The following is a 12,173-nucleotide window of genomic DNA, read 5'->3' as shown; positions in this document are numbered from 1 at the left end:
TGTAGAGAAAGAAATTGACGAAACACTAGCTGCTATATCTCCGTATCTTAATTTTATGGTACGTACCCTTATTAATAGTATAAAATATTAAGAATTAGGTGTGTGTATAAGTCCATTTCTTGAAATTACATTTGTGTAAATCGCTACATTTATAAGAGGTGTCCATTGTGTTATTTAGCTATAACTAGGTAATGTTTATGATCAAAATTTAGTATTGTAAAACACATAGTATAAAAACGAAGTCGTTTTCTGCTGTCTATCTGTCTTTCCCAGTGTATAGTAGATCTTTAAAACTACGCAACGGATATCGTTACGGGTTTTTTTAGATAAAGCGCGAACATTTTATATAACAAAACTTTAACTCTATTCTACCGCATATTTATATAGATAGTAGGTATATTAACACATATTTGTATAGATATTAGCGTTAACATGTACATAAATAAAAGAAACATTACACTAAGAACAAAGTTAAATATTTAACAGGCTAAGCGATGGTCGTTGTTTGTACTATTGCTACGAACTTGCAAGGCGAGTGGCTTGATAAATCCTTTAAAACTAAACATAAATACAGAGTTGAGAACTTGTATTTACTATTGGAATATGAAATACTTACTGGTGTTGTCTGACACGCTTATAATTTGATATTTAGGTACATACAGACTCTATTTATTTACTGATAATATTTACTTACTACTTCTTTTATGATTCTTACTGTACCTACAGATTTACTAATTTTTTTTTTGTTTCACTGATTAGTCACAGATAATAGTTCAATTTATCTACACCAAGCTACACTAATATTATAAAGAGGAAAACTTTGTTTTTTTGTTTGATTTTAATGAATAGGCTCATAAACTACTGGACCGATTTTGATGAATACTACTTTTTATTGCGAAATATGTACCACGGGCGAAGCCGGGGCGGACCGCTAGTAATTTATATTCACAGAGAATGGTCATACCTCAGCCCAAACTAAATACATAGTTCCGGAACTAGATTTCCAATGAGCTATACGTTAAAATAGGTTTCATTCAAAGATAACAGACAAACACAATACGAATTGTTATAACACATTATTCCATATTTGCTTTTGTTGTATGTACATGTGCAATCGTGTTGAACGTCTCACATTACAATAACAATAAATTAATCACCGGATGCAGTTCATATAAGGTCAAAGTCGGATAATAAATACATAAGGCATTTTGTTTGATACTAGGTTAATTTGAAGCAATTTGGTAAACGATAGTAATTGAATAATTATTTATTTCTTATATATTGATCTAATAAAGATCTCTTGTAATATAGTGAAGACCCGTGTCCCCAAGTGGGGTAAGGGGCTGATACATTATGCATACGTCTGTTTCACTGATCGATTTTCTTTTAGGGACAAGTAGGTGATCAACAAGGAAGAAAAAAAGTATCGGTCTGGCAGGACACAGAAGGCTGTCCTACCAGACCGATACTTTTTTTCTTCGTCTCCTCCGGAAATCGAACCCAGGACCCCTCGATTCTACGCTCATGCGTCAAATCTGTACCAAGGAGGCGCTCTTATAATATGACAATAACAAAATATCCATAGAATGCCAAAGGATTACGCTATGCTATTTTATTGGACGCGTTTTCAATAAATATTTGATACACGTTGGATACCGATAACTCTGTAACAATTTTTTAGAATGCACACAACAGGGTGAAACACCGGATACAATTAATATGTATGGATTTTTATACAGATAACGCTTTAAAAATTGAGTTTAACTGCTCCTATATTAAACGTATTTTTAGATAAAAGATTGACTTCCTCGAGACAATTGACAAAGCTCTATTAGAGATAACTCAGACACCTACAAAAAATGTTATGTCAGAACTAATCTTATAATTAATGTATTTATTTTTATCTATTACAGTTCGATACTGACAGTGATAGCAATTCCGATGATGATGATGACTGCGTTGATCAAATGATCATCCAACTTGTTCCTCAATACATTACTCCTAAAGAAGCAAAAGAGATCGAAGACGAAGCAGAGGAAATTAAAGAACAAAGTGAACAAGCAAGTCTATCAAAAGATGAATCTTCATCATCATCATCTAACTCATCATCTGATGATGATGAGTTAGATGATCTCTCAGATTCCTCTGAATCTAGTGAAGAATTTGATGATGATAGTGATGATGAAGAAGAAGTACTTCCAGGTTATGATGAGTATTATCCGAAATACAGAATTTATGATACTCGCCCTACTGTATAAGTGTATAGAATACTGATATATCCTATAACAACATTTTGGCATGCATAGCATATACTTTTATATAGATTTATTGTATATAGAATTAGATTAGAATGAGAACAAAAGGTTTTGTATTCGGAAATATTCATCTATCTATATCAGAATATTATTTTCTTGATTTTTCAATGTATTTGACGTAAAACTAAATGAATGTAAAATATAATAAAATAATATATTAGAAGATATTAGAAAATAAAATCACAAACAATGTTTCTACATTAATATTAGATAAATAATAATAAAATATACTCACATACCTTTGTTTTTATTATTCTTCATTTTATAACTCTTCGAAATTCTGAGATACCAAATATATTTTGAGCATAGAGAATATTAAATTTATCAACTAGAAATAACGAGGCCAATCTAATAATATTGCCATCTTGGGCTTGTCTGGAACGTCTATCTATTTTCTGTGGCCCAAGGAGGTTCGGTGTTTTAGTTTTTCTTGGGTATATTATAAGAAGATCGATGGTATGTGGAATTTGAAATTCTGTAGTAATTGTTCGATAAATTGTAAACAACAATGTTTACATAATATTAAAAATGTCTTGCCTGCATATAAAAATGTTGAGGTGAATGCATCTGTGGTTTTCATTATTTAGAAAATTTGATGTGATTTATAAATCCTTGAAAAATATGAAATTACAGAAAAAAGGAATAGTAGTAGAAAGTGAGTAGGATGTTAGAAATCATGTCTTTTGCTGTGCCGTAGATCTCGTTGAAGCAAATGTGCTTTGCTTATGTAAAAAGAACGAAACAAAAAACCCAAAAAATAATAATTGGAAAGGTTGAGTATGTGACTATCTTACACTGCTTACATGCTTTCTACGCAGTAAGTTTTTAAATGTACATGTCAATCCATACTAATATTATAAATGCGAAAGTAACTCTGTCTGTCTGTTACTCAATCACGCCTAAACTACTGAACCAATTTGCATGAAATTTGGTATGGAGATATTTTGATACCCGAGAAAGGACATAGGCTACCTTTTATTGCGAAATATGTACCACGGGCGAAGCTGGGGCGTACCTCTAGTGTATAATAAATATACTTTCAATGAATAATTACAGGAAGATTTGATCCAAGTTCATCGTTCTAATTACATGCTGCGTAAGCACTTTGTTTAAACAAATACAGTTTTTATAAGATGCAATACGAATTAATGTTTGATGCACGAAATATTCATGAATATTGTTTATACGAAATACATAAAGGCCACGAAAATTAAAAATATTTGCATTTTATCTTCAACTCGCAAAATGGATACTAGGATATTTTTTGTGTTTTGTGCGTTTGCGATTGCGAACGTGAGTATTTCTTTTTGAATTTTTTGATAAATAATTTAGTGAAATCAATCAAATCAATCAAACGAATTCCTACTTATGAAATTTCAATGTTTAAAAATTTTAATACCGAATAAGAAGAAATTGGAAAAGTGGTGGAAATATTAAGGGGTAGCTTATCATTGTTAAAATATTATGTACGGGTTTTAGTTAGTTCGATAGCATTGTTTGCAATTATACTAAAACTTTAAATATAAAAAGTTATTTAAATGTGTTGATCGATCGAGTAGTTAATCATAAATAAAAAATTAAACCTGCAGCAAAAACCATTAATTAAGTACCATAATTGTACCATTCCTGCCAACTGCGTTTGTAAAAATCTTTGAAATAAGATTTACTTTTACTTGGAAGCATTTATTTAGTGGCTTTCCATACAAAAGGCAACATTAATTTCAAAACTTTTAGGGTATCCAGAAAAATATCAGTGGTTTTACCTTTGTCACGTCGATTTAATAGATTTTATTCTGTGTTTCACGATTGACTTGATTTGCTTTTCGTGATGTTTTATCCCTAAATATACCATTCTGATTCCACTTCTAGATAAATGGCTTCGTCAAACGTGACGTCATAAGTGAAATGGAACAAGATCCTGAAATAGCCGAAGCTCCTACAGGCATTGTAGATCGGCTCAAGTACTGTTATGGTGAAACATTAGCTCATACTGTGAACACTGTTAAGAAGGACCACCTACAACCGCTGCTTAACTTTTTTGAACAATCTTGGAATAAAATACGGCGGGTTGAGGTAAGTTCTCTTTTGAAAATTTCAAACTAAAAATTTTAAAACAATAATATTAATGAAAATTTCTTAGGTAATTCAAAATATATTATCATTATTATCTATATCATTTGACAACAAAAGAAATCTGAATTTAACTTCATTGTTCCGAACAAATTAAAGAAAAAACATTCTCAATTTAAAACATTTAGGTTAAGGGCGACATTATAATATTATGTATGTGAATGCGAAATGTCCTTTTATATTGAAAACTGAATGTGTTAATTTAAAGAAGATGGTCTATAAAATAACAAAAGCTTTTATTTAGGTGAGATAAGAATAAAGTTAAGACTTTGTATTCTCAAAGCCTCAATACGCCTACGCAATATTAACGTTTCATTTTGGACATTTGAGAGCGAGAAGTGATTTGTATTATTTATTTAAGTTTCATTATTCTGTGTGTCTTCTCTGTATTCTATGTCGAAAAATATAATTAAAAACAGTATTAAAAATACAAAAATAGTACCTGAACATGATAAAATAGAGTACCTTTTTCAAATGATTGTTTAAAACGTTATTAAACTATTTTTTAACCAAGAATTGGAAGTCTATACTGGAATAGTCTTGGAAGTTTTTAAAACATTTTTATTGTTTCTTATTACAGACATACAATCCTGTTAAATACGATGGTCAAATAAAGAAGATGCCAATAACATGGGAGGACTTCCAGAACGACTTAAAGGAATTCAGAAAATGCTTCCGTCAAACGATAGCAGAAATACTTGATGACGTCACAGAGACTGGATTGCAACCTGTATTCCGTAGTGTAGAAGAACATTTGGGCAAGCTGACCAGAGTGGTAAGATTGTTTATAAAAAATTAAGTACATTATTAGAAAAAGGAGAGCTAAATTGCTGTGGCATTGTCTCTACATTAAGATGCTCTGTGTTTTTGAAAATCGGTTTCTAAAAACACGTCTATATTTCAATGTTTTACACATTTTATTAGAATTACTAGTTGGTACCGCAAACGTAGCTCCGCCAGGATGCCCTTATCACATGAAAAAAACAACATTAATCAAATTCAATATAGCGAAGGAATGTTAAAATATTTTTTAGTAATGCAATAATTGCTATCAAAATATTTTAAACAATAAAAGTATCACATGGAAGGTTTTGATCGTATCACTGATTCAGATTGTCAGAATCTTATAATATAAAAATGAATCGCAAAATGTGTTGGTAAGCGCATAACTCGAGAACGGCTGAATCGATTTCGTTAATTCTTTTTTTATTATATTCCTTGAAGTACGATGATGGTTCTTATGGAGAGAAAACGTAAACATGTACGGGCGAAGCCGGGGCGGACCGCTAATTAAAAATAAAATCTTCTTTTTCAGGTTGATATTTTGACCATGCCGAAGGAAATGAAACAGGAAGACAATCCCGAACAGAATGAACAAATGTAATAAGCTTTTATAAATATATTGTAATAATCTTGTCATTTATATTTTGTATCTAAACAATAAGTTTTATTATTAATTATAAGCGCATTATTAAATTTATACGAATATTTATTAACAGCTTTTATTTTTTACCTATTTTAAAACAATTTACTTTACATTCAGAAATAATTATAATATGCATATTAAAGATGAGGAAAGCCTGCGAAATTAATATAGATTATAAATTGATAAAACAGTAATTGTTAAAATAATTATGGATAATTACGTAGCACAAGACAACAATGTATTCTTTTCGTTAATGTTAAGTTTTGAAAATACATTTCTAAGAAGCTAACAATAGCTTGTTAGAAGTATTGAAATATTTAAAAGCGTAAATTGTCGAGTAGTAATGATGGTAATAAATATTATTATAGTCACAATATTTTGTCACATATGGATTAATTTCTATTTCGCATTGTTGTTGGGGCTGTCCTGTAATATAGTAGTCTATTAATGGATTTAAAACGGGTCCTTACTGAAGTACTGAGCACATGAGCCAGCAGGATACCTATTTAGAACGATAGAGGGGTATGAAATAATAGCATTCAGCACTATGCCGTCACTTGTAAGCTGTCCAACTGCGTTATGCGACTTCAAAAGTACGAGTAGACATGGAGTAGACGGATCATATTATTTAGGTCTTTTGATTACCAACTAATCAAAGAATATATCAATTGCATCATTTTTAATATCTCCAAAGGTTGACAAAGCCCATAGGGGTAATACGTTTTTACACAAATACTACAAGTGTCCATTCGCTTATTACCGTTTCCAGAAACTTCTATAGAACGAACTCAGCTAGAATGCTTCAAGTTTTTTGTAAACATTTACAGAGGAAACCTCAGCCTCCAAGCAAACACTCCAAATTGGAGCTATCGGCTCTTCGTTTGGAACAAATACCTCTGTTCAACATTTCGTTCACAAACATTCGTAGAACTTTAATTAAAGGAAAAAGTACGAGTACTTTGTAGATAATTGATTTCCAGGTAAATACGTTTTGTGTTTGTGTATTACGGATGATAAAATATTGTGTTTGCGGTTTTTGGTGCGAAATAAAATGTCTCCTTCCAATTTCATTCATTCATTCTAGGTTATCACTTCACGTGTATTTGTTTAGATGGCAATAAAAAAGTGAGTACCTACTTATTATTATTGCGAAAATAAAAAACCCGACTGCTAACTTATGTATCCAATGTCCCTACCAAAATTCTGATGATTACAACCATGCCTCAAGACTGAAATCCGTGTAGCCGTTTGGGCTGTAGAGCTCACCCATGAAATATACAGACATACGCTCGAAAAACATAACCCTCCTTTTGCAGTCGGGTAATAATATTATAATAGTTACTAATGATGAATATTTATGAACCCTTCAGGCAAAAACACGTGGATGGATCTGTATGAAATTAAGTAGACACATAAATTATATTTCTGAATAACTGGATTAATTTCCTTTTATCCTTTTCCCACTTCCCACGAGTGAAGCCATAGGCTCCTACTAATATACACGAGTGTATATGTATTAAGATTGTTTGTCACGTAGTATTTCTTAGAAACTAGTTATCGGACTGTGACCGTTCTTTTTTCCTTGTTTATATATTTACGACAATTTAGGGAATAGCTATGATTTTGTTTCAATGTTTTTTTATGGTTACATTTACGATTGACGTCAAATTTAGACGTTAAAACTTCGTTATAGGATAAAAATCTTGAATATTTGGGATGATAATAATATAAATATTTTATTTTCAAATATATTGCTGCTTAACGATAGTTCAAAGGTGAAAAAGAGACGTGTATTTTTATTTTTCATCAACGCTATAGCAGCTTATAACCTAGCCAAAAATACTTTATAATCTGTCCTTTATCCGTGTAAGGCGTTATCCACACAGGTTTTATTAATGTTTTTACCAAAAATGATTGTTAATATCTCATTCTGACCGTATTAGGGTTAACTCTACAATATTCATAATAAATGCTACGCCATAGCAGTAGGAATAAATATTTAATTATAATTATGCTATCCTAAGCTAATACTAGAAATCAGTTGAAACGGACGTCAATACGTGCCTTATCTGCGAAGAATTATTTCGTAAGTAAATATATACTATGAGTTCGAGTCAACACAATTGTTATATACTTTATATCCTATGGATTAAATACTTTGTAAACAAGATTTGCAGTTATGATAATTTAATTATGAAGGTGGGTAAATAGTTATGTATACGCAGGATAAAAGGATTATAGACTATAAATTATGTGTGGGAAAGTATGGATATGTTTAATATGTTAAAACAGTTAAATAATTGAGGAAAGTAAAGCATATGTCGGCAATTAAATAGCACACATAGCAGTGGTGGATCAGTGTTTATAGCCTTGGTCTTGAATAAAAAAGTCGGGGTTTCAGAGCAGGGTATGTAATCTGCACATTGTCTTAGTTTACATTACTGTTCGAAAAGGCGAAGAAAATCATGTTCAGGAATTTTGGATATTAACAATCCATCTTAATAAGATCCACTTAAGAGACTACACGTTAAAATTCTCCAAACAAACTATTATGTATAATCCGTAATAACCTACATTTAAGTACACCGTTTAGCATCCAGATAAAATCTCGATAAACAATTTGCATGTAGAACACAAAAGAACCATTACTTCATGGCGTGAAGTGACAATTACGGTTTTTGTATAGTTTCTACCTATTCAATCATCGCCACACAAAGAGCAGCGTTTACTATTGTCTGTGAAAAAATATAGCAAAAGCGCATTTACATTTTCGCCTGTTTTTTGTGTGACTAAATTTATTTATTGCATTTTTTTCTGTTTAACACGCTTTTATTAGCTTCTGCATGATTCTACGTAATTCGACTCCTTTAGATTCGAGGTTGATCTACTTTAAACGGACAGATTGAATTCAAACTTGTTACACTAATGACAATACAATAAAGAGCGTGTGCTGAGCACACGTGTCAGAAGTGAAACTTCTTTGACAAGATTCAAAGATACCAAAATCATAGCCACTCCATGACGTGACGGTATTGCCATCACGCGACCTTGAAATTTCACTCTCAACGCGCCTAAAGAAATTTCACTTCAATAATTGATTTAATGAGTTAAAGCGTGTGTTTTAGTTTATAATTAAACTGTACCAATTATTATTCATAGCAATTAATGTGACATTTTATAAATAAAAAGATCTGCAATACCTACGTGTAACAAATATTATTTTTTCCTATTTTCTTTTTTTACAACAATTTCTGTAAAATTCTGTAAACATAGAGAACTGTTCCACGGAATGGAGTCTCAGTAAATCATTTATCCTCAATCAAAATACGTATTCACTTACAAACAGGCTGACGAATAAATGCTATTGATTATTCTATTGACGCTCAATTTAGGTCTGAAGTGAAGACTGTTATTTATTTTATTATTACACTCTCGTCATATTTCGTTCCGGGTAAGGTCTATATGAGACTTTAAGACTCATTTGTAATCAATTATATAAGAAACTAGTTGTGCCCCGCAGTTTTACCCGCATTGCTCGGCTCCTATTAGATTTAGTATGATGATATATAAATATAGCCTATAGTATTCCTCGATAAATGGGCTATCTAACACCGAAAGAATTTTTCAAATCGAACCAGTAGTTCCTGCTATTAAACAAACAAACTCTTCATCTATATAATATTAAGTAGGTATATAGTATATACGTAGATACAAGAATGTTGCAATACACGGTCGCTATCACATAAGTTTTCATAATAATTAATTTCATTGACTAACAACGTAATTCGGATACGCTATTGTTTAAAATTGATAAAGTAAATAGGTCATTAACCTTTTTATCATTTTAAGCTAAATATAAAACATCGGATGCTTCTTTAAAGATACCTATCACTCTTACCTAACTTTGAAAAATTAGTCTAGGAGAGCTAGTCTAAGAGAGCTAGAGAAGGGCTTTGTAATATTAAATGCTGTTTTAATTTTTTTACTTTAGTATTATCGAATAAAGAAAAATTAAAGTTCCATTTTATATAAGTTTCCTTTGTTAACGCTCTCCCTTCCTTCTGTAAAAATTCGAAAATTACCATTAAAGTGTTACAGACATAATTTGTTGTAAAAAGGCACGAATATTTTTTTTTACTCCGATAGGTACTCAAATGTACGAACAAAGTGCCCAATGACCTTTTGTAAATCACGGCTTGACAACTTAATTTTCCCATAATACCTACGTATGTTATGTAATTTTTCTGCTTACAAAAAATTGTCGATTCATTTTGGTATCAAAGCTGCTATACTACTTCATAAATAATGACAGTGATTTAAACCATAATATTATTGTCATGCAACAGATTTTGAAGCAATTTATCAAAAATATTATTACTACCCTATCTTAAAATTTATACATTTTTGTGGTACATACACTTTACTGAAAATATGTCATAGCTTCACAAATATGTCTTTGCATAGTATTTTTTATTCATGCTTTCAATGTTCATCTTTTTTATCCACAAAACTTTAAAACATCATTTAATATTACAAAGCCCTTTCTCTAGCTCTCCTTTAGAACCGCACTTTATGTAATATGTATAATATAATTAATTTTCTAAATAATGAAAACCAATAATTCAATTACAATGGCCATGAAGCTACAAAAAATATATTATGTTAAATATAGTCATTAATCTAATAAATAACATATAATATAATTAAAATACTACCGAAGTTTATTATAACAATATGCTAAGAAAGTTTTGCATACAACAAGTGATAACTGCGTTAAAAACAACCGACTTCAAACTTGCACTTACAAAATTTACAAATACCTACAGACAAAAATGCTCATAAAATAAAAACTACTGGGCCTATCCGAATAAAATTTTTATGGGACCAATTCGACACCATCCCGCATCGAACAAAAAAAGAATCACGTAAATCGGTTCATAAACCTCGGAGTAATCGGTGTACATACATAAAAAAGAAAAAAAAAAATATACCGGCCGAATTGATAACCTCCTCCTTTTTTTTGAAGTCGGTTAAAAATAACTTATCAGTTACTTCAGATCTGTAAACAAACGATATCAAATTTGTGTGCAATGTTTATTTACTCTTCTATCTATTCTATTCTGTACGTCGATCCCTCTCGAATGCGTTGTTTATTGAAACTAATAGTTCAGTAAACTAGATGATTCCGGGAGCGAAAGATTAGCGATGTTTAAACCCCATGTATTAATTACCTTAATAATGACCTCAGTTCAAAGATAACAGAGCAAACAAGAGGTTAAGATAAATGCGGCCAATATCCAAATGTGTTTAGTAAGAGATTTTCTGTTGACAAGGAAGGTCGTGCTAATCTATCACCATGCATAAAACGTTGGCTATTTTGTTGTCTGTGTGTCTCGTCAGTGTGAGTATTTTTTTTGGTTTATTTTAATTTAAGTGTAATGTAAGCTTGCTTATTATTAATAAATGAAAATCATTTATAGGACTAGTACAAAATGGTTTTGGGAATGTTTGCGTGTTATGGGTAAATTATATTTGATGTCATGAGTAGTATTTATTACGTTAAAGGTTAGTTAAAATACATTTAAAATATATATGCAACATTGATGTTGCCTGAATTTTTGCCGTCTCTTCTCAGTTATCACTAAAGTTTTTTTCAAAATATCAGTCATAAAATATATTATTAATTATATAATATGGTCTGTATAAATAGGTATAAGTCTATCTAAAACAAATTTGAGAACCACGTTCTAATTGATTTGTAAAAGACTGAGAAGGACTAGTAAAAAATATCTTCAATCTAGATATTCATTATTATTTTAATTAACATTATAAAAAATAAATATTCGTGTTTAATTATATTATGGGAAGCAAAGCAAAGCGAAGCATAAATAGCATTGTTTTTCGATGTATTAAGTATGTATTTGTTGTTTTTTATAGGTTCTTGCCGGAATCACAAAACGTGACACCGAACAAAATGAAAACGTGTTAGAAAAAATTCAAAAGACTGCCGAAGAATTTGGCAAAAAAGTATCTGACCAGTTTTCAGAAGTTTTTAACCCAGATAATATCAAGGATGGCTTTAACAAATTCGTTGACACTGTTCAGAACGCAGTAAGTTAAAATTTTGCTTATTTGTGTGTTTTTTTGTATTTTATTTGGTAGATTTAGGAAAGGAGAATAGAATTATAGAAATATTTATTGGTGACCAAAATATGAAACACACTTTCAATGTGAATACATGAAAACTTTGGTCTGAACAGATATAATTTAAATGACTATAATTGTATGGATACTCATTTTAA

General features: G+C 30.6%; 2 protein-coding genes across 2 annotated transcripts in view; one reads left to right on the top strand and one right to left on the bottom strand.

Moving 5' to 3' along the window:
- Window positions 1-12,173, bottom strand: part of LOC123694874 (suppressor of lurcher protein 1-like) — a 151,948-nt gene that overhangs the window by 77,940 nt on the left and 61,835 nt on the right. The window lies entirely within an intron of this gene.
- LOC123694875 lies at window positions 3,476-5,925 on the top strand. Its single transcript, XM_045640479.1, has 4 exons — window positions 3,476-3,608; window positions 4,185-4,388; window positions 5,026-5,220; window positions 5,761-5,925. The coding sequence occupies exons 1-4, from the start codon at window positions 3,486-3,488 to the stop codon at window positions 5,827-5,829; spliced, it is 591 nt and encodes a 196-aa protein (XP_045496435.1). The 5' UTR covers window positions 3,476-3,485; the 3' UTR covers window positions 5,830-5,925.

Source organism: Colias croceus, chromosome 10, assembly GCF_905220415.1.
Source record: "Colias croceus chromosome 10, ilColCroc2.1".
Lineage (NCBI taxonomy): Eukaryota > Metazoa > Arthropoda > Insecta > Lepidoptera > Pieridae > Colias > Colias croceus.
This window is presented reverse-complemented; position numbering and strand designations above follow the sequence as displayed.